General features: G+C 43.2%; 1 protein-coding gene across 1 annotated transcript; it reads right to left on the bottom strand.

The window, feature by feature from the left end:
- Positions 1-891: 891 nt before the first annotated feature.
- On the bottom strand, positions 892-21,919 carry LOC143407913 (vomeronasal type-2 receptor 1-like). The gene is made up of 6 exons (XM_076867054.2): positions 21,678-21,919; positions 16,590-16,881; positions 13,527-14,399; positions 8,965-9,192; positions 3,045-3,168; positions 892-1,874 (listed from the first exon to the last, which is right to left on the bottom strand). The coding sequence occupies exons 1-6, from the start codon at positions 21,917-21,919 to the stop codon at positions 892-894; spliced, it is 2,742 nt and encodes a 913-aa protein (XP_076723169.2).
- Positions 21,920-24,069: the final 2,150 nt, after the last annotated feature.

Raw genomic sequence — 24,069 nt, 5'->3', positions numbered from 1 at the left:
CATTTTATGATATTTTAACATTGGGATTAAATTCCAGTTAACTTGCATAATCAGAGGACAAATATCTGTTATTCAATTTATAAAAAAAAAAAAAAACACTTCAAGTTCTAATACCTGCTGTAGGTAAAGATTTGCTTTTTTCTCTTCTCCTTTCTGTTGTCCAGGTCCTCAATCTCTCATCTCCTTAAGTGCTGTGCTGAACCCTAATCCCCTTGGCTTTCGTGTTTCGAGCAGAGGGCTACTTTGAAACTCATACTCCACCACCTGCTCTCCTCCAGGAGCGTCTGAGCAGGTGCCTCACCTGCCCTCTGGGAGAAACTTGTCTATTCCCATTATCGTTTCAAGAAGGACAAGTTTTGTCGACATCAAGTCCTTCAATATTCTCTGTATGCCAGAATCCTTAGAAACAAGAATAATCAAAACCCCCTGCTCCAAAGAAGCACCTATAAGCTGCCGTTCTTAACCTCAGTCAGAGAAAAGCTTTCTGTTCTGGAAAGACAGTAGTAGGATATGGAGAAAAATGTCTCTCTGGGTCCTCACCCGGTGACTTTGTTTAATGTAGACGTCTAGATCGATACTCATGGTTTAAGAACAAAGACGTATTCCAGAACCAATGTTTTTCTCTATCATTTGTGCCTCTCAGCTCCTCTCCTATGCACTCCTAAACCTAAGTATTATGAAAGGTCTGAATGAAATAGTTACAATTTCAATAACAAAGGGCATCCTAATCCTCCTAGTGTCTTAAAGAATGAACCTCCATACACCTTGCTAAGATACACCACCAGAGCCCAAATCCACAGCATGTTCCAGAGCCATCAGGCAGCTGCTGCAGGAGCCACCCGAAAGGCAATGTCACCATGGTCGCCCTGAGGGGCATACGGAGCCACAGCCCTAGTGGTCCAGAACGGTGGACACTGTGGTGTTGTTCAGCTCACTGCTCACTGAAGCTGAGGTCAGCTGGATGCTCCTGTCTACAGTGGGGACTCTCCCTCCTACGACCTCATCTGTGTTCCTCTCTGGCCTCAGAAGAATAATGAAGCACTTGGGAGCAAACATGCAACCCAACAAGCCGTAGCTAGATGCCAAAATCGCAAATATCTCCACAGCCACCTTGAACTTGCCTTTGGTGCTCAAGTAAGCAGGGACAAAAGAAATCCAGACAATAAAAAAGACCAGCATCCCGAAGGTGATGCACTTCCCCTCATAATAATTATCTAGCAACCGACGAGCCACAAAGGCTGTAAGAAAGCACAGCAAGGCCAGGACGGCATCGACCCCAAACGTGAAGCACAGAAATTCCAGAGAGCCTTCATCGCATTCCAGAATGATCTTTATGTTTTGGGATTCCATGTTCTTGTACACCTTTGGGGGTTTAAGTATCAAGTAGGTTGTGCAAATGCCGATCTCCACCAGAACAGAGAGCAACACAATGATCTTTGGACAAATGGGGTGCATGGATATGAGTTGGGTTTTAGATCTGGAGATTCTGTAGGCAAAAAAGAGAGAAAGAGTCTTTCCAAGAGTGCAAGACAGGCAAAGGGAAAAGCCCAGGGCCAGCGTGACCTGGCGGGCCATGCAGGACCAGGTACACGGCTTGCCAATGAAGAGCATGGACGACAGCGCCGTGGTGGCCAGGGAAGCCTGCGTGAGGAGGCTCAGCTCCCGGCCATTGGCCTGGACCAGGGGCGTGCGCCTGTGCACCACATACACCACCATGACCGCCAAGGCCACCAGGGCCCCAAAGACAGCGAGGACGGCAAGGGTGAGGCCCAAGGCATCATCGTAGGCAAGGAACTCCACCTCCTTGAGCACACACTGGCTCTTCTGCGCGTTGGACCAGTAGTCTTCACTGCACGGCTCACACTCCCGTTGACCTATGGAGCAAAGGACAGAGGTGGACTGCAGGGAAGGTCAGTGGCCCCATCTCTGGGAGGAGCCCAGAGCAGCCATGGGCCTGCAGCAAGGACGCACTAAAAATCCCTTCTGTGGAATGTTCATGACCTCCCAAAAGAAGTCATGATAACACGGCTTCAGAGCATGCCGTTATCATAGACTGGGAGTGAGTTTTAATTTTAAAAATTTAGTCCTCATTCTCAATGTCAACCTGTCCCATTGGTCTCGTCAGGTATCAGGTCCCTTTCTTTTTTCTCCAATAGTCTACTGAGAAAGAAGATATGTATCCTTATAAGCTAAGAACAATCCATGAGAGGAAAATTGACTACTGAGGTGAAACAATCAAGAGGAGTGTGACGAGGACCTCTTAGTTAAAATGCTACCATTTTTAGTGCTGAAATGAGGAGTTCATGCAGTGATGGTTACAGAGTCCACACTTGAAGTACTACGACCTTAAGCCTATTGTCTTTTTTGTTGTTGTTGTTTGGTACCCAGGATTGAACTCAGGCACTCAATCACTGAGCCACATCCCCAGCCTTTTTTTGTATTATATTTAGAGACAGGGTCTCACTGAGTCACTTAGCACCTCACTTCTGAGTTGCTTAGCACCTCGCTTTTGCTGAGGCTGGCTTTGAACTTGCTATCTTCCTGCCTCAGCCTCAGCCTCAGCCTCAGCCTCTGGGATTAAAGGTGTGCACCACCACACTCAGCAAACCTATTGTCTTTAGGGATGGACTTCTAGATCTCATGGTTCCAAATTACAGAAAATTAAGTAGAATGTAGAACTGTAAGTAACCTTTTATTCCAATTACAAATGAAACTATTGTTTAACCTATCTCATAAACAAGTTTAAAGACTTTTTATAAATTTAATTATTCATATTGCACATTTCACATCTTTTGTTTTGAATTTTCCTTATTAAACTTCTTGGTTATGGGTTTTTTTTCCTCACTATAGCAGCTTTGGAACTAAAACCCAGTGTTATTGTTCTGTTCTGTTTCATTCTGCACAGAACAGCCAATGATCTGATGGGTTTTAATGATTTTTATTATAAATTGTTCACATCTACTTATAAAAGTTTCCAAGGAAACTCTTTGCCAGCACAGTTAATGTAACACTTTTTGACATCCATGAGAAAGTGACTGTGGTACCTGCTTTCTCTGACACATATCCGGCAGCGCAAGGGATGCACTCAAAGCAGCATATGGGCTCCCCCTGTCGAATCCCTTTCCGTGTTCCGGGAGGACACACGTCAGTACACACGGAATGGGGAAGCTGGCAAAGACAGAAAGACATGACACAGAAGACAGCTCTGCCACTTGTGAGACCAAGAAAGCTCCCATTGGATTCCCATGGAAGCTTCGTGGTGTCCTTGGAAACCCAGGGTGCTGGATGACAGTAACAGAGACAACAACCACATAGAAGGTCTAGAGAGAACTTTTTGCTGAAGGACAGTCTGGTGGTTGCCTCTAGAAAGGCAAAGCTAATCCTAAAAGCTAGTTCCTTCTAATATTGGGGATCAGGCAAAGCTCCCTGTCCCTGGGGCTCTAGGAGGGGACCATTTGACAAGTGTGTTCCTATTTGGGGGAGACCTGTGGCCCCAAGAACCATCTTGCAAACCTGAAGAATGTTTGTTTTCAGCAAGGTCATCCCAACATCACCTTAAAGTCAAAGATGTGTTGTGAAAGGTCAGTAAAGAAAAGAAAAGATCAGATCTACTAGAAAAACTGGGAAGGCAGAAAGAAAGGCAGAAAAGGCACCTGCTGGGATGTTTTCTTGCTAAATAGGTGCTGTGGTTTGGATGGGGGGTGTCCCCCAAAGCTCATGTGTGAGACAATGCAAAAAAGGTGTAGAGCTGAAATGAATGGGTTATGAGAACCTTAACCTAATTAGTGAATCAATCCTTGATGGGACTGAGCGGTAACTGAAGGCAGGTGGGGAGTGGCTGGAGGAGGTGGGCTCTGGGGACGTGCCCTTGGGGTATGTATTCTGTATCTGGTGACTAGAGTCTGTCTCTGTTTCCTGATCACCGTGTCTTGAGAATTTTCCCTCTAGGACACTTCTGCCATGATGTTCTGCCTCATCTTAAGTATTGAGGAATGGAGCCTGCTGTCTATGGACTGAGACCTCTGAAGCTATGAGCCTCAAATAAACTTTTCCTCTAATTGTTCTTATCAGGTCTTTTGATCACAGCAGCAAAAAAAAAAAAAAAAAAAAAAAAAAAGCTGGCTAAAACAATGGGTTTAGAAATTTCAATAGTGAAATCAGCCCCCCTTTCTATTCTATGAGGATGTACACTTTGAAATCCAGAATCAATGCAATGTGTATGAATCGGTTTATATCTTAGTCTATTGGGGAAGTTTCGTGAATAGAAGGGAGATAAAATATTCTCCACTAAGCAAAGATTCATTTTGAAAAGTGAATAATCACATTCATATTTATTTTTTAAACCAGAATTATTGTATGTTGAGTCTTTCAAAGTCAATCCTAGATAACAGAAAATATTAGAAATCTCTGGGCTAGGTTATGGTATAACATTACAGAAGTATGCATCCACAACAGATAAGCTTCCTGTAAGTTTTCAATGAATGATAGATGGTGGGTAGATAGACAGGCAGATGACAGATATAAGATGATATTTTCAAAGCACTTTGAGGAGTAGCTAGTCCAAAAGGGAGCGACACCAAGGCACTCTCAAATTCTGAAAGATAAACAATGAAATCCCCACAGATTGTGTTGGACTTCTCACTCACTCCAGTCTATGGAAAGAGCTCTCCGTATGCCTTTATTTAAAAAACCATCATGAACAATGAGGCGGTGCCTATTTGCGCCATCTCTCACCATCACACCCATTCTCAACCACGGTGATCTGGCAACTTCCAGCCACTCACCTCACAGAGACTCCTCCCGCCGTGTTTAGAAACTGATATTTACCCTGGAGAGTTAAAGTCATCTTACTACAGTGATCCATACATACCCACAACTCACGAGAGCCAAACTGAGGAACAGCCAGGTCACCCAGGAGCAGACACTAAATTAGATTAACAGAAGCTCAATAGTTCTACTTTCCCTGGACTAATACTTCCTTAAAGATCAAAAAAGTCCACTGTCTGTAAGTAACAGTGTCTTCTTAACTTCTGGTAAGTGACAGGGTTTCTGCTTAACTGTCTTCAATACTTCCTAGGTTTCATCTTTACATTGTGGGCCAGAGACCAGTCTCCAGCTTACCAACCTCTTCTCTTGTGAGATGTCAGAGCTGCAGTTCTGCATACCAACCGCCCCACTGTTGCAGTGGAATGGGAATTCGAAGAAGAAATAATGTCAATTAAAAAAAATTCCCAAAAAATGAAGAGCAGGGAATATTCCCAAACTCATTCTACAACACCAACATTACCTCGATAAAAACCTGGTGAGGACATAACAAAGAAGGAAAGTTACAGGCCAATATCCTTGATGAACATACCTGCAGAAAACCTCAAAAAATACAAAGAAACTGGATCCCACAGCACATTGTCAAATGGGATTCATCCCAGGGATGCAAGGATGGTTTGACATATGCACATGAACAAACATGACAGGCACATCGATCGAAGGAGGACCCTTATGATCATCTCCACAGATGCAGGAAGGACTTTGGATAAAATCTACCATCCCTTCATGATAAAAATTCTGAGCACATAAGGTATAGAAGGAGTGCTCCTTAACAGAGCAAAGGCCACACATAATAATAAGTCAACAGCTACTGTCCTACCAAGCAGGGAAGATCTGAAAGCTACCTAGATCTGGAACCTTACACGGATGCCCACTCTTACCACTACTGTTGAAGTTCTAGCCAGAGCAATCAGGTAAGAAAATACAGGCATCGGAATTAGAAAAAAGGAAGTCAGATTGTCACTGCTTGCAGACGACAAATCTTATATATAGAAAACCCCAAAGATTCCACCAAAAACTATTAGAATTAATAGTTGTAAGTAAATTGAGCAAAGTAGAAGGATATAAAGTCCACGTTCAACAATCAGTAGTACTGCTGTATGCTGAGAGTCAATAATCTGAAACAGACAGCAAGAAGGCAATCCATTTACAATAAATGCTAAAAAAGTAAAGTGCCTGAAGATAAATTTAACCAAAAAGGTGATGGATCTTTATAAAGAAAGCAATAAAACATCTATGAAAGAAATCGAAGAGAAATGAAAAATGGAAAGATACCCTGTGATTGTGAATTGGAAGAATCAATATTGTTAAAATGCCCATACTATCTAAAGTGACCTAAAATAAAATGATGTTCTTCACAGGTCTAGAAAAAACAGTCCTAAAATTCTTGTGGAACCAGTGTGTGTGTGTGTGTGTGTGTGTGTGTGAGTGTGTGTGTCCAAAGCAATCTCGAACAAAAAAAAAGAACAAAGCAGAGGCTTTATACTACTAAACTTCAAAATCTTATAAAAAATATAGGAATCAAACCAGCATGGTATATTGTCATAAAAACAGACTATAGACCAAGGGAACAGAATGGAGAGCCTGATAGCAAGTCCAGGCATCTATAGCCACCTGATTTTCAACAAAGATGCTAAGAACACACATTGGAGAGAGGGAAGTCTTTTCAATAAATGGTACTGGGAACATAAATATCCACATGCAGAAAAAATGAAAGCATATCCTTATCTTCATCAGTTATAAAAACCAACTCAAATGGATTAAAGACTTAAATGTAAAGCATTTAAAAAACTACTAGAAGAAAACAAAGAAATGCTTGAAGACATTGGAAGGGGCAATTTTTTGGACAAGAGCTGAAAAGCACAAGAAACAAAAGCGAAAATATACAAATGGACCTACATCATATTTAAGGTTTTTTTACTTAAAAAAAAACTAACTTTGTAGAGTAAGGGAAACAATCAACAGAGTGAAGAGACAACCTATAGAATGGGAGAAAATACTTGCAAACTATACATATGCTAAAGGTCAATAAACAGAATATAGAAGGTGCTCCAAAAACTGCATAGCAAAAACCAAATAACCCAATTTAAAAATGGGCTATAGGCCTAAATAAAATATTTCTCAAAAGAAGGCATACAAATAGACAAAAGGTATGTGAAAAAAATGTTCAAGATCACTAGTCATCAAGAAAATGCCAATCAAAACCACAATAAGTTATCACCTCACTCCAATAAGAATGGCTATTATAAAAGGACAAAAGGCAGTGCTAGTGAGCATGTGAAGAAAAAGGCACCTTTGCCTTCTGGTGATGGTAAGGGACATTATAGCAGTCATTATGGAAAATACTGAGGTCCCTCAAAAATTAACAAATAGAACTATCATATGATCCATCAATTTTACTCCTGGTGGCATGTATCCGAAGGAAATGAAGTCAGTATGTTGAAGAGGTATCTTCACACCTATGTTTCTTGCAGCACTATCCACAATAGCCAAGAAACAGAAACAATCTAAGTGTCCATCATCTGAGTGAATGATGCAAATGTGGTGCATATGCATAATGGAATACTATTCAGCCATAAAAAAATGGAATTTGTGACAACATAGATAGAACTTGAGGTCATGATGGTAAGCAAAACAAAGCCAGGCACAGAGAGGCAAGTGCCACTGTTTCCATATGTAGGAGTTAAAAAGTTGATCCATAGAAACTGAAATAGTGGTGGTTACCAGAGACCAGGGAGAGATGGTGAAAGGTTGATCAATGGGCATTAAGTTACAGTTAGGATGAAGAAGTTCTGGTTCACTATTGTTGACTACAGATAACAATCATGTGTTGATATTTCAAAGAGTTAAAAGAAGGGATTTGGGGGGCTGGGGATATAGTTTGATAGGTAGACTGCTTGCCTTGCATGCACAAGGCCATGGGTTCAATTCCCAGTACCAAAAAAAGGAAGGATTTTTAATGTTTTCACCATTAGGAAATAAAAAACGAAGAGACAGAGAGATATGTTTAACCTGACATAAATGAATACAGGTATTGAAACATTACATATTATTCCATAAATCGCAAAGGTTTTATATTTTGTGTCAGTTAAAAGTAAATTTTAAATTTCAAAACAAGAAATTTTAAAATTCAAAAAATAAATTAATAAATTTAAAAATAATAAGAACTTAAAAAATACGAATTTGGAAGAAATGAAAAAAATTTCACTTTACTCAGAAAATAAACTTAAGAAAAAGTCCAAAACACCTGAGAAACTAATATAGAAATAACGAGGGTGTGTTGTTCAGCTTTTTGTTGCTGTGAAAAATACCCAAGAAAACAACTTAAAGGAGGAAAGACTTATTTTGGCCCATGGTTTCCGAGGTTCCAGTTCATGGTCATTTGACACCATTGCTTTAGACCGGAGGTGAGGGGAACACCATTGCTCAGCTCATGGTAGCTAGAGGCAGGAAAGGAGCCAAGGCCCCAGGGCTGGCCTCTGTGACCTACTTTCCCCTGCTGACAATTTCCACCCCCAGATGTATTGATCCACTGATGTAGTCAGAGCTCTCATAATCCAATCACACCCCGAGGACCAAGCCTTCAACATATGAGGGACGCTCCAGTTCCATGCCACAACAAAGGGGTTCAAGAAAGAACATAGTTCCATGGAAATTGAATGGAGAATCATTGAATAAAGGCAAGAAAATAACAAAGAGAATGAGATAAAGAAAAGGGCGGAACTAGTGGGTGAGAAAGTATATGAAGTGGAAGATAAAGGAGGCCAAACATAAGTACAACTGGAGTCCTGGAAGAAGAAAACAAAATGGTAAAACTGATATTCAAAACTGCAATCCAGGCTGGGCTGGGGCTCAGTGGTAGAGCACTTGCCTAGCATATGTGAGGCCCTGGGTTTGATTCTCAGCACCGCATGTAAACAAAGCTCCACTGACAACTAATAAAATATTTTTAAAAAACTGCACTCCAAGAAAATATTCAAAAAATAAAACATCTGAATCTACATAGAGTCAAGGTATACTGTACTTGGTAAAGTTAAATTTAAATTTGAAGAAAATGACTTCTTTTTACTGCATTAGTGCCTAAACTAATATAGAAATGCAATTTTCTATGCAAACAAAATGAAAGTCAGAGCAACTAACCTGTGATGACTCAGTGTTCCAAAATATTGTCGAATTCTTTGTGAAAACAAGTTCAAACTTATTTTCTGTAAATATATATTCTCCAACCTTCATGAAGGCAATTTCTCCATTATCATCTAATTGCCAATTTAGAATGTCATAGTGTCCCATCACGTCCCCATTCTTATCAATCTGTATTGTCTTTCCATCATGGGTTGTAAACTGAACCGTCTTCACATAGAACATTAGCTGCGGTGGGGTGGGGACAATAGGGGAAAAAGCAATTTGTAAAAATTTAATTGTCTGGAAAGCAGAACTTCAGAAGGAAAACAATTTCAATCTCCCACCTAACTCATGGAATGATATTTTTTCCTCTTCTATATTTTCACTGTACGATCCATCAATCACTTTTAGCCACGTCTAACAAATCCAACTTGAAAGGTAGTTGGCCAAATTAAGATAATGTTATAAGTATAAAATGCACACTAGATGACAAAAACTAAGTTTTTAAAGAAGAATGTGAACTATATTGTTCATAACTTCACATTATAATTTTGATATTATATTATCATAATTATGATAGAATGGTAACATTAGTTTGGAGATACTGAATTTTTTGTTTGTTCTAATTAGTTATACATGATAGCAGAATGCATTTTGATTCATTGTACACAAATAGAGCACAACTTTTAATTTTTCTGGGTGTACATGATGTAGAGTCACACCATGGTGCAATCATCCATGTACCTAGGAAAATGATGTCCATATCATTCCACCATCTTTCCTATCCTCATGCCACTCCCCTGCCTCCCTCCCAGGGCTACATGGATTATTAAATTCAATTGTTTTTCTTTTTAATTGTTTTTTTAAATTTGGTCACTAGAAAATTCTAATTGCATTTTTTGGGGGAGGGGGGATGACATTGGTTTCTACTAAGGCATAGTGGAGTCAAATAGCTCTAGTGCCTCCACATCAAGGGAAGGGAGACTATTTTAACTTACAGATACCAGCAGGCTACACTCCCACCTCCATCCCTCCTTGCCCGAGGTATTGGTGCTAGAGACACAAGGCCACAAAGACCTCTTCCCTGCCCTTGCAGAGCTGACGGCCTAGTGGTAAGACTAGACCACCCCAATGGTGGCACTCAGGTGGTCTACATTGCTTCTGGGAAAGGCAGGGACGAGAGATTGGCCAACAATTGTCTTAGCAGAAACAGGAATTTTTCACTTCCCCAAAGTGGCCACCTGAGCTGGATTTAAAAAGATGAATAGGAATGAGCCTGGTAATTACTTGGAACAAGGAGAGTCTAAGCCAAAGCAATAACATGTCTGTACATCCTGAAGTCCTGTTAAACAAGTCAAGATGGCGCCTGGCATTCTGCCAGAGGGAGTGGTTTGTGAAGTAACGCCAGCAAGCTATTAAGTGTGGGGATTCCTTATTGGTTGACTGCTGTATCTAGTTTATGTTAATTAAGATAAGCTGTGTGGAATGTATATATACCCCTCCTGTCCTACAATAAACGGCTCCCACTCCTGCTGTATGAATCTACACAAGTTGCTCCTCACCCCCTGGTTATTTTGCTGCAGCTGGACTGCGGCAAAGTCCTAAAGGGCTCCAGGGACGAGGTTGCACAGAAGAGCCAGGCCAAGGGCAGGACAGAGGGTGGGACATTTTCTGCCCCCAGAGAAGGATCTACAAGGACCCTCTGAGAAAATCGTTCCTGTTTCAAGCCTGCCTCTCCCAGCCAGCCCTAGGGAGGGAGGAGTGTGCATTCTCTATGCCCAGGTGACCAATTCTGCACAGGGAGACATCGGGTCTTGGTAAAGTCCACCAAGTCCAGCCACTAGCCCACACACCAGGAATGGCACATCCTAGGCCTGGTGGTCAGTGTCTGGCCATCTGGAGTCCCTTGGCTTGTCATGTCCCATGACCTCAGGCAAGGCATGCACTAAGAAAGCACCAGGTTCCTGTCTGTGGGAAGAGGACAAAGGTCCCCACTGCCTCTGTCTCGGGGTCAGGGTCACACACCTGACAGCCCCTTCCTCAGCAAGTACCCCAAGGCCAGTCTTGCAGTCACCGCCCACCACGAAGACCACACCAGGTCACGTGGCCTTGTGTCTCCCTTGTTTCTTGCAATCCTTCACAATCCACATGCAATCCACACGGGAGTTCCCAGCAGGCGATTCTGTCAGGTCAGTGGGGAGGGACTCTGTTCCTTCATTCCTCATCTCCACCAGAGTCCAACAAGGAGATGCTCCAAGGCACTCTCCCTAGGGAGACCCGTCCACACGTCCCTCTGTCTGTTGTCCTTAAATGGTAGGACACAGCTCCCTAACGCCACCCCAGGGAGACCATTTAGAAATGTCCAAACACAAGACTGAAAAAGCCTTCCAAATATATACTTCAGACCAAGTCGTCTGATGGGGTGAACTAAGGAGAAGGAGCACAGTGTGCATAGTTATCTGGGTTTTAAACAAATATAAAGTTGTATCCTGATACCTCTAGGAAGTTTATTAAATGTCTGCATTAACACTCTACGGCTGACATGGGATTAGATCAAGGAACAAGGACCCCTAACAGACTCACCCACCAACTTTCACCCTGACACCCTGTGTTCCCTGGAGTCTCACCAGAGACTCTTTTCTTTGCAATGCTTCCAAAAGCTTTGCGCTTTGAGCAAAGTTAAATTTAATATTAAAATGTCCAAATAAAAAATTAGAAGGTTACTCGCCATACAAAAGGGTTCTCTTCATGATAGAAGGCGTACCCAGAGGACCTCTGTTAATATGAAGAGAGTCCCCTTTAGCATGACTTCATTTCTCTCTTTGCACTGATCACCACTTCCTTAGTAACAATGAGCACACCTCGCACTCAGGTCCTGAGTGCACTCAGGTCCATTCTTCAGTTAATGGAAACAGGACTCAGAAGTGGCTGACCACAAAGCTGGGTGGACACTAGATGAGCAGGAGATATCTTGGGGGTCTATACAGTAAGGAAATGACCGGGACATGTCCAAAGGAAACAAGAGCCAACTCAGAGGCTCCCCAAGGTCAAAGCTGGGAAATGTGAAGCAACAAAATAAATAATGATAATTATGGATTTTTTACTCATAGACTTTAAAAAAATATATCCCTGAGTCCATATTGATAAAACAGGTCTGTGAGGGAGGAACAGAATCCCAGCTAAAAAATACAGATGGAATGAGGGAAACAGAAAAATCATCATTTTCCAAACAACACTGCATGATTAAGAGGAATTGTCAACGGAAGTTAAGATGTGTAGGCAAAGATGTGAGGGAAACAGGCCACTTTCAGAGCCTCAGAATATCGCCCCACAAAAAGATTTGTTAATTCTAAAGGGAAACGTGTTGACTTCACAGTGGAAAAACACAGTGACGTTGCTGTAACCAAGTGGCCAAAGTTAACGTCCCCGATAGCAAGAGACAATCACATCAGATACCTCCTGTGGGAGGCACGGGCCTCCACCGAATGCTGAAGGAAAAAGAGACAAATAGAAAACATTCTTTAAAACATGAGCCATGGGGCTGGGATTGTGGCTCAGCGGTAGAGCGCTTGCCTAGCAGGGCCAGGACCCAGGTTCGATCCTCAGCACCACATAAAAATAAAGGTATCGTGTTGTGTCCATCTACACCTAAAAAATAAAAGAGTTTTTTTTTAAAAAAAATGGGCCGGTTCCTGGACACAGAAACAAATAATTTACAAATAAAAGCAAAAAGGAGGGTGCAGTTGTCCTGGCCACTGTAGATTCTATTAGATGACAATTTAGGGCTGCAGGAGGTGAGGGTTTTGGAAGGAAGGGGTGACAAGAGAGCCACACGTGCCCACAGGGCCCGCGTCCCAGGCTGACCCTGCCAGCCCAGGGATGTCCTGCCCAGTCATTTCAGGGAAAGAGGGGAGGCACTGAAGAAGAAAGGCAGGGAAGCCCCCAGGCCATGTGTGTCCTGGTGACACCACTCAACAGCTCTGTTCCAGCAGGAGTTGTGCAACATCGTCCAGGGGCAGGAAGGGCGGTTCCTGGCAGGCAGGCCACATCCTCCCACACCCCCTGAGGACCACATCTCCAGTTCCCCTGAGGCTGGATGTGGCCATCTGGCTCCTGGGATGTCGAGAGGGTTGTGTGGGGTTTCCAGGGAGAACCCTCAGTGGAGGAGCATGCGTGTCTGCCGTTTCTCCTTCCTGCTGGCTGGAACATGGGTGTGATTTGGAAGCCCAAGAAGCCATGGTGGACCACAAGGCAAAGCCCTGGGCCGTGACTGGAGCAACACACTAGAGGAAAGCAGGCCCCCTAGCCCCTCTCTCAGTCCTAGAACACTGACCTTGAAATTTCATCCATGTGAAGAAGAAACCCTATCTTGTTTAAGGCACTGTTTGGGGAGGAGGTGTTTCAATCTTTCACAAAACTAATAATAACTATGTTAACAAATGGGAACTTAAAAAGGCACATTCAGGACACCAGCAAGCCGTTGTTTTAGTTGAGGATGCAAAATCACGTCTATTGAGAGTGCTGAGAGCATGAATTCTTATAATTGTCCAGTTATCTCATGAAGTGAAGCCACAGCTTACCTGCCAGGGATCAAAGTCAGGTATGTACGCACAAGTGTTTCCTGGAATGAACGGCCCCTGCCCCTCCTCACACCTGCTCAGGTGATCCAGGGCGTGTGCCAGGGTGTAGACAGCCTGTTTGACATTGTTGGTGATCCTCAGCTGAGACACATCCAGGTAGGTGTTTTTAAGGTCTTCCAGCTTCTCCTGTCCAGTACAGAGCTTATCAGACATGCTGTACGGTCGGTCCTCTTTACCGGTCATGTTCACCCTGTGGTCGACATTGTACGGAACGCTGCTATTAGGCCAAGTACAGTTAAAAGCGGTCTGCCAGAACTCAATGGTCAGGACATCATCTGGATCCCTGCTGGGGTGCACGTCGTAAAGAAACTCTTTTAATCCTGGTATATCCGATCTTGGAATTGCAAATCCAATGCTTCCACCGAAGTACGGGAAGTATTCGGGCTTGGCAAGGAGGGCTGAGGTGATCCATGCTTCGGTTGCTATCCACGTGCGGTGGGTGATGTTGTGGTGAACCATCTCCAGCACAAAGGGATGGAGGTCAAGGTCAGAAGCGTAAAGCACGACCACTCTGGCCGTGGAGTTCTTTACAGCCTGCACGGCTCTTTGCATTTTTTCATTGGAATAGACTTTGGGGATGGTTTCAGAGAATGCCACACAGAGGTTGGCATTCTCCATGTGTTCTTTAAAAATTTTTACTCCGTATTTTCCGTAATCATCATCGCCTGCTATGGTGCCCACCCAGACCCAACCAAAGTGCTGGATAAGCTTTACCATGGCCATGGACTGGAACTTATCACTGGCTACTGTGCGAACGTAAGTGGGGAACTGGAATTTGTCACTGAGGATGGAGCAGGTAGAGGCGTAGCCCACCTGCAATTGAAAAGATCCAGGCGGTGATTAGAAAAGAGTAGCCAAATCTCCAGTCACAAGTTTTCAGCACATATTTATGGAAAGGGAGGGGTCTCAGCAGCTCTCCTCTCTTTATCCTCACATCCCTCCTCTCCCTGCTCAGTACGGGGACTGCTGAAGGGAACACTTGGTCCTCCCTACCAACCCTTCTCCTAGCCCACCCCATGGTGCTAGAGGGGCCAATTTTTAAGATGACGATGTTCAGCAACTGCTCTCCACAGATGGGGTCATGGCCCTGAAAGGGAGGTCACCTGCCCTTCTATGCTCCCCTGAGTCAGGACAGCTGGGCTCCTTGTCAGACTGCACTTCTCACTCACACGAGGAGGGAGCAGGCTCAATCCATTCGGCAGACCTAGTTCACCACCAAACCCACTGTATTTTCCTTCTTTATGTCTCCTTCTCTTTCCTTGTCCCCTTCTGCTGAGACTTCTGAGTATGTGGTCCTAAGACTCATCTCGAGAAAGGTGGTAAAAAGTGCCACTTAGTCTCAGCTCGAGGCTACCCCTCCATCCTTGTCCTGTATGCACACAGACTTCCTTCCTCCTCTGGCCTGAGATCCTCACATGTGTTTTCTATCAGTGGCCCTCAGGAATGGAGGCCGGGTGGCCAGGCCTGAGCTGTGCATTTCTGCAGGAGCTGACCCTTGACCTCCCTGACTCTGCCATTAAGAGCTGAGGTCACATTCTCCTTTATCCTGCTTCATGTGACAAACCCATCATGCCAGTAGGGTTGTCTGCTTCTCATCTCAGACCTCCACCCTATGTATTCCCCACAAGGGCCAGACCGCTGCTACGTTCATCTGCTCCACCTCTGCCGTGTCCCTGCTCCACGGGCTGAAGTCCACATTTTCCTGTAGAACCACACAGGCAGCAGCACGGAAGCCATACGTAGGAAAGAACCTCATTTAAGAATTAAGACCTGATTCCCAGGTCTGACCTTGGAATTTATAAGTGTGAGATGGTAGACTTAGATTTGAGAAACCTAAATCTTCTGTGTCTTGGTTTCTCCATGAGTGAAATTCAGATGATGATAATTTAGATTTTGAGTTGTTCAATTTAGTGCATAAGGCCCCAGGCAGTGGTGCATGACTGTAATCCCAGTGCTCGGGCAGGAGGCTGAGGTAGGAGGATCGAGAGTTCAAAGCCAGCCTCAGCAATTTATGTTGCCCTAAGCAACTCAGTGAGACTCTGTCTCAAGACAAAAATATTAAAAGGGCTGGGGATGTGGCTCCATGATTAAGCACCCCTGGGTTCAATCTCCAATACAAAAAAAAAAAAATAGTGAATGAGAACAAATGTGAAAGTGTAACAGGTTTCTTTTCACTTCTTTCCAGATTTACTCCAAGACATTAAGGGAAAAAATTCATGTAGAGGTCTCTGGTCTGTGTTTGGCCTGCAGCTGGTGTTGGATGGACAGGCAGCTCCTGGCAGCTGAGATTTTACTGGCTGAGCCATCTGACCAGTCCTAGTCATTCTGCTCCTCAGTATTTTTCTTTTCCCCTAAACTTGTATTTTCAGCTGTATAAGAGACACTGTATAAATGATTCTTTTTACAATTATCTCCAATTCTCTCATAAGTTCAGGGACACAAATATGCTTACTCAGCATTCACATTAATAAGTCCCACTATTAATACTTTAATGAGCCATCCTTAGAAATAATTATAGAGCTCTATTTGTATTTTCTTAGTAATTCATTCTTCCTTCCTAATGTCATCTATTCTTATGTTGAAAGATGTCACTCTCTCTGAATTTAAAATAATCTGTAAAGCCAGCATGCCAAAACTCTACTCATCTTGTGTAATTCCCAGGCCCGTTTCAGTATGTCGGTGTATGAATAGGGTCATGAATAATAAGCTATTATTATTATAAGTATATTATATATATTATATTATGCCTATATTATAAGTATCTTATGGCATCCAACAATCAACCGGCCAGCATTAATTGCTCAACTATGAAATTCCACAGAGCATTGTGCCTGGTGAGATGTCAGGTCACCTCTAAGTAGCCATCCTCACTTGCTGGCTAACAGAGGGCAGCAGTGGCTCTGCAGCTTGGCCCAGCCGCCCCCAGGCCCCTTGTCACGGGCTGCAGTTTCCACACACTCCATTTCTACTTCTTTGAAATACTCAGCACCATATTCTGAATACCTGAGGTAAGAAATACAACCCTAGTATTCTTGAAGCAGCGATCGATAAGGATGACCCCCCTGATCCAACAATTCCTGCCAGATACGCCCCAGTGCTGTTCCTGATGTTGGGCTTGTTCTCTTCCTGCCCTGTGAGGAACACCATGGCCGACTCCATTGTCTTGGAGATGGTGGAACAGGAGTCAAAGATCTGATAGCCCAGAGTGATGTTGGGCAAAATATCCTTCCTCTGGTTAATCTCCTTGATTGTGTGGATCATGGTTTTCATCCAGCGGAATCCCCGAAAGTTGAACCTGAAAAGGAAAGAGGCTTTGTAAGGCATGGGTCTGTGGGGGATCTTTGGAGGAAAAGGTGCTTTTAGTTGAAAAGGTGATAGTGGTGTTTTGTCAAAAGTCAGCAGGATCTCCATTGCCTGAGCAAGTCAGTGTTTCACAAATGGTTATAAACTTGAAAGATTCACATACAAATCGCACTCATGCTTGACTGCTTAAGCTGGGAAATGACTTTGGGGTGTTTTTATTCCATACATATCTTTTATATGCTGTAAATTATCTCTATTCATAAATGTATGCTTCAGTTCACAATTCTCTTCACCAAACCAGATACCCATGACCCCCGACACATGTGTTTCCCTCTTACTGGCAGCCCTGATGCTATATGATTCTCGTTTCCTCCTCCTTATCTCATTTTCTTCTGAGAATTTATCAATATTATAAAAAGTACATAAATACATGAAGGTACTTGTGATAAAAGTATATATTAGTATATAACATATACTGTGCAATTTCTAAAATTATAAAATTTATAAATTGATTTATTATAAGTAATATAACACATTGTATGATTACATAATATATAATGAAGCATGTGTTATAATATTATATAAAGATATAATTTTAAATTATAAAATTTACTAAAATTATGTTATATATGATAAACTAATATAAAATATTATGTCCTGCTTTTATGTACTTCTATCATATAGTTTTCCTGCCATGCTTTGATTACTAATGTTGAGTGATGTTTAATTGAATACATCTTCTTGCTATGCTCACCACCACAGACAAGACACACTGCTTCCATTTCTACACATTAAAAGGGGAATATTTCTTTTGCAGTTTATTATCCCATTTTTCTCCATTGCTTCTCCACTAAATATATATTCTATTCCCCTTTCTTTCTTCTGAGTTCTAACCAAATTCTGAGTTCTAACCTGATAGAAAGCAAGACCCCAAGATGACTCTTTCTCGTAATATCTTTGATAGCTGTAGTATTTAACCCTCTGTCCCCTGCTCAAAAAAAAATAGTTATGAATTAAATACCTGATAACAAATTGCCTTGTTGGCACATTGGAATGTTTCTCTTTATTTGGGTTTTTAGCCTTGTTTCCTTTTTCACTGACCGTCCGGTTATTGGCTCTAGACCCTCTAAACATGACAGTGAACAGAATGGACAAAGTGCTATTTAGGTAAAGAAACAGTAATCACAAAAAAAAAGAGCCAAGCAATCATAGCTCAAAATGGTAAGCCAGGGGATGGGGGTGGGCGCAATGCCCCTCCTGGAGGAGTCCCCAGCCATGCTGGACTTCAAGGGTAACCTGTGGACAGGGGATGGACCCTGCAGGCAGAAGGGACAGCACGCCTGAGGCGCTGGGACCAGAGGATATGCAACACCGGAGGGATGGGAAGAGTGGTGGGTGTGGGTGAAGGAGGGAGCCAGGAGTGGGCAGGGCAGGAAAAGGGGAGGAAGCTGGAGGGCCCGCGCAACCAGAGCACCGAGCCTTCATCATTCAGGAGGCTACTTTCCAAATTTATATGGGCCACTAGATAAATTTCTACAGCTATTATGAAGACAAACAACAATAAGTGTTGGTGAGGATGTGGGGAAAAGGCACACTTATACACTGCTGGTGGGACTGCAAGTTGGTGTAGCCAATATGGAAAGCAGTATGGAGATTCCTTGGAAAATTGGGAATGGAACCACCACTTGACCCAGCTATCCCTCTCTTCGGTCTATACCCAAAGGACTTAAAACCAGCATACTACACAGACACACACATCAGTGTTTATAGCAGCACAATTCACAATAGCCAAATTGTGGAGCCAACCTAGATGCCCTTCAGTAGATGAATGGATAAAAAAAAATGTGGCATATACACAATGGAATATTACTCAGCAATAAAAGAGAATAAAATCAGGGCATTTGAAGGTACATAGAGGGAGTTAGAGAAGATAATGCTAAGTGGAGTTAGCCAACTCAAAAAAACCAAATGCTGAATATTTTCTTTGATATAAGGAGGCTGATTCATAGTGGGATAGGGAGAGGGAGCATGGGAGGAATAGATGAATTCTAGATAGGGAAGAGGGGTGAGAGGGGAAGGGAGGGGCCATGGGGTTATTAATGATGGTGAAATGTGATGATCATTATTATCCAAAGTACAGGTATGAAGACACAAATTAGTGTGAATATATTTTGTGAACAATCAGAGATATGAAAAATTGTGCTCTATATGTGTAATAGAATTATAATGCATTCCACTGTCATATAGAAATAAAAAGAAAAATAAATAAATATAGCCATATCTTCCTTAAAATAATACGATACACTTCAAGAGCTAGAACAACATTCACCTACTTTGAACTAGCAATTCCATCCCTGAGAAGATGTTTGAAGACACAGCCCTTCCCAAGGGAAAATGCTGTCTCCCCTGAATGACCGCCATGGCACTGTGGATAACACTGGAGAACTGGAGCCAACCTACATGCCAGCAGTAGGACACCAACTGTGTGAACATTTTCCAGTATCAAAACTATAATTAGGCTGGGGATGTGGCTCAGTAATAGAGCACTGGCCTAGCACATGAAGGCCCAGGTTCAATCTCAGCACCACAAAACAAACATACAAAAAAAAAAAAAACCCTCTAGTTAAGGAACTCACACTGCAGGGTGAATATAGTGTTAAGTTAAACAGGCATATGCAAAATTGCTTCTATAATTAAAGCTACACATGAAGTATATGAACATTTGGATAAGGATTCACAGAGATTTTTTTTTTAAATGAGACCAGAATAATTGCCGGAAGGGTGGTATTTGAGATATTTTCTCTTTTTCTCATTGATTTCCATTATGATATTCACATTATTAGTATATAATCTATATCTTTATTGCCCCCCACCACAGAAAAGCCCTCTGAATCCTGCCCTCATGGAGGTCAACCACAAAGAATTCCAACACTTCCCTCCTTCTTCCATGCCCTTGTCTTCCTCTGCTCTGAGCAACGTTTTTAAAGTCTTCCTCTCCCACATACCTAGCTGACGGCCAACCAAAACTCAATTCTATAATGAGATTTCTCCAAACCCCAAAGTGAATTTCTGAATCAGTTATGGGTAAAGGTTAACACTGTCCTAATGAGATTATCCCCAGCCTGGCCCAGCCAGGCTTCCAAGTGCCGCACAGACTAGGCTCCCAAGAGGCCTCCCCCAGCACAGGAAAGGTTACCCTGCACAGAGGCATCTCAAGAAGCCTGGAGAACGCTGGGCCCCCTACTGACAGCAGGCACTGTGGCTGTTATGGTGAAAGTGGATCGTGAAGCTCTGATTCTGAAGAAATGTTTCTAACACCTGTAAGGCCCAGCAAGTCCTGATCAAATTGATGAAGCAAATCCTAGAATAACCCTGATGAAAGAATTATTTTAAAATGAAATGTACTTACTTCTCACCACTATTCCAACCACAGTGGATATGCCAAAATATTTTTAAGGGGGAGATGAATTTGTATTTAAAAATAGGTGCACTGGCTTTTCCATCTAGGCTTGCTTGGAAAATCACCTTCCAAAGTTCCACTGAAGAGTGCAGAATAGAGTGACTCCATCTATGAAGTATTAGTGCCCTACATATGACAAACTCTTACTCTTTGTCAGTAAGGATAGAAGAAGTGAAAACGAGTGTGATAAATAATGAACGGACTCTATTAACGTAGCAGTAAGGAAAAGCCTCTCTCCTCTGCCTTCCACTGCGTCACTGCAGGAATGGAAAACAGTTCAGTCTAGAAAGAGATAAGCAGGACTGATTGCAATCCTTTCCTCTTGCCCACAACAGGACAGCCCTTCCCACCCTCTGATGACATCTCAGATACGCAGCATGACAGATGAACAAAGGGAAGGAGTCGTGGTCAGTAAAGGTTTCATGGTGTAAGAGGTGGCTAACGTTCTTACAAAATGCACTCACGATCCCAGCTACCCTACAGCATCATGGAAACACTCCTTCTACAACACCAAGTGTCCAAAATAGAATTGCGTCTGTGCTATGGTCACAACCGTTTAAGAACTATAGATGCATTTGAAAATGCACCAAGAAAGAATATAGAAAGACAAAAGGAGCTGCCTTGCTATGGCAGTGGAATAGTGGGTACTCATTCCTCTGTGCATCTGTGAAATGTGTGTGCACATATGTGGGTGCAGGCGTGTGTGAGGCCCCTCTTAGCTTCCCTCGAGTGGACCACTAGCCAGTTAAGATGATCAGACATGGATCCCGGTTCCTGACAGGACAAAGGTGAGTAGGGGAGGAGCCTTCCGGCTCTCCATGAGCATTAGCTCAGAAATAATTCAGTATTCTGCACTGCACATTTCACCTAAGTAGAGTTTTAGTCTATAGCAATTAAAAATGAAGCCTGATGTTGAGAGACTTCACATCAGTGCTTCTCAAACCTTAACGTGCATGTCAATCAACAGGAGGTCTTGCCCAAACCCGACTCGGATCCAGCAGGCCTTAGATGCACCACCTGGTTACATTTCTGACAGGCTCTCGGGGAAGCTGACGCTGCAGGCCCACAGACCACCCTCTGGGCGCAGTGTTCCATATCATACAAAACCCACCTTGGTTCTGACACTTAGAAGTGGGAAAAGACCCTCAACACTGAGCTTTTCCAGGTTCTAAACAATCCCAGAATGCCCAGGTTGGAGAAACAGGCTGAGTCAGAGAACATCAGAAAAAGAGTCCTGGCTGCAGATCCAGACTCACCCTAGGTCTGCCCTCCCCACCACCACCTGTAGCAGATGTAAAAAAAAAAAAAGGCCTGAAAGAACAGCTCACCCTTCACATTTGGCAGATACTGGCTCCAAAATAGATTCATTTGGTGGGATGGTCCTGGCATGGATGGGAAATAGTCCTCCAATAACAAGTGAATGATTCTGGGCATCTACGTATCCGTTCAAATCAAACCTGCCCAGCAACCTGCAGGTCTCTTCCTCTTGCTTTTCTGAGCCTTCAGAGGCCAATCCGGCCCATAAAAATGCAAGGAATCCTAGGACCAAGCACCACTTTCTGCTGGCCATGTTACCAAGGCGAGCCTGGGGAAAGCAGCTAGTGTTGAAATCATGCAGGCTTTGGGCAGGCACCCTGGTGGAGCAGCACAGTGCTGTGTCAGGTCCCAGAGGGCTCGGCTTGCTGTGACCTGCTACATAATTGTCAGGCCTCACTCAGGTGCAACTCCTCACAATCACTTGCAATTTATGGATCTGGACAGGGAGCCGAGGGATCCTTTTGCAAAGAGCTTCCTAAAACTCCCTATTATGCTTAGGAAGAGTACATATCACAGGATAGTGGGCTGGGGGCTTGAGCGAGCCATTTATTTTGGAGAAATTGTCCCCTTCATGGTCATGGCTCCTTAATTCACTTGGGCCACCCTTGGGGGAGCTGGTCTAACCCCAGCAGTTAGAAAGGGCACCCTGCATCATCACAAAATGCCCAAAGGGGTGACATCAGGCCAGCTCTTTCCTGAAGGGTACAGAAAACCTTGAGTGCAGCATCATGGGATTTGGAATGGAAGACATCACTCTGGATCTGTGTCCTGCCATTTCTCATCGGTGCTGTGCCTCGGTTTCCCCATGTGTGATAGAATACCCAGCAGCCTTAGAAAAAATGTCGTAGGGCCCACAGAGCCCAGTGGCACTTCTCTGCTGCTGTCTTCAACCTGCTCCTCCAGAGCCAGAGTTGCCCTCAGCTCATCTGCTGGTTCCGGCTCATATCCTTGGGGTTCTTTCCCAAGAGTCCTCCCCTTCCCTGTCTTGCTAGCCTGTCCCTGAGGCTTGGCCCAGTCCCTTTCCCCAGGTTGACTTCCTGTGAGTCCACCCCCTGGTCCCCGGGTCTGCTCCTTCTCAAGCATCTCTCCTTGGGGAATAAGCTCATGGAATATTTTCAGAACACAACCCAGCAAAAGTATCAGGAGCATGAAAAAGTACATAGACCCTTTGATCAAGTGGTCTTTACTCCAAAGTATCTCAAGGACATAATAGAGATCCATACAAACTTGATGTGTAAGGATACTGACTACAGTCTATTTATAATAGCAAAAAACAACCAACTAGAAGTACACGGGGCGGGGGTATTTTAATCAGTGATGATCTTTCTATTCACAAGGTGGGATACAAAGGAGCCGTTTAAACTATGTTCTAGAAAAACATCAGGGAAAGATCACCATATGTGCAGAGTGAAGATAACATAGCAAGAGGCATATAAGACTGCATTCTAGGGGCTGGGGCTGGGGCTCGGAGGTAGAGTGCTCACCTAGCATGTGTGAGGCACTGGGTTCCATCCTCAGCACCACATAAAAAATAAAATATTGTGTCCACCTATAACTAAAAAAATAAATATTAAAAAAAAGACTGCATTCTACATTTCTGAAGTTTACCAGCATTCTATAGCTCTCTTTCACCTTTGTATTTCCATTCAAAGGATTGGGGAAAGTCTCTGCAAAGCAGAAATCAAAAGAAGGGAAAGCAGGGCTGGGGTTGTAGCTCAGTGGTAGAGTGCTTGCCTCACATGTGTGAGACACTGGGCTTGATTCTCAGCACCACATATAAATAACAAAATAAAATAAAGGTCTATCAACACCTAAATTAAAAAAAAAAAAAAAAAAAAAGAAGGGAAAACATCCCCTTTCCTACCCTTTCAGCAAACCCATCTTTACAGTCCTCATGCTGGTTTCAGGAACCAATCCACACTCTTGTGCAGTACTTCTTGGTGTTTAATTATGTATGGTTTTAATTTTCTTCTTTATACTTTTCTATGTTTTCCCATGCATTCTACAACACAATTTCTTACACTTCTTTTATGAATGAAAATATTGATGAAAATAAATATCCCTCCTGGGCTGAGAATGTGGGCTCAAACAGTAGCGTGCTCTCCTGGCATGCACAGGGCACTGGGTTCAATCCTTAGCACCACATACAAATGGAATAAAGATGTTGTTTCCACCAAAAACTGAAAAATTAAAAAAAAAAGAAAAAGAAAAGAAATATCCCTCCTATTTTTACAATTCCTCCAAACCTGCTCATTCAACTGCCAACTTCCCCGGACACACACACACACACATACATGTTCATGTGCCACTCCCACACCAATAGCATCACCAGCCAGCCGGACCACACCTAAAGCTTTCCTTCACCACATCCCCACTAGGGATCCCCAAATAGCGGGTCAGGTA

Source organism: Callospermophilus lateralis, chromosome 10 (genome assembly GCF_048772815.1).
Source record: "Callospermophilus lateralis isolate mCalLat2 chromosome 10, mCalLat2.hap1, whole genome shotgun sequence".
Lineage (NCBI taxonomy): Eukaryota > Metazoa > Chordata > Mammalia > Rodentia > Sciuridae > Callospermophilus > Callospermophilus lateralis.
Note: the sequence above shows the minus strand (reverse complement) of the source record. Positions and strands in the feature narration are given on the sequence as shown.

Excerpts from the sequence above, each read along its gene's own strand:
- LOC143407913 (XM_076867054.2), bottom strand. The coding sequence starts at position 21,919 with ATGGCCAGCAGAAAGTGGTGCTTGGTCCTAGGATTCCTTGCATTTTTA. Across the intron at positions 14,400-16,589 it reads GGTTGTATTTCTTACCTCAG|GTGGGCTACGCCTCTACCTG; the intron begins GTATTCAGAATA and ends TTTCAATTGCAG. Across the intron at positions 9,193-13,526 it reads CTGACTTTGATCCCTGGCAG|CTAATGTTCTATGTGAAGAC; the intron begins GTAAGCTGTGGC and ends ACCCCACCGCAG.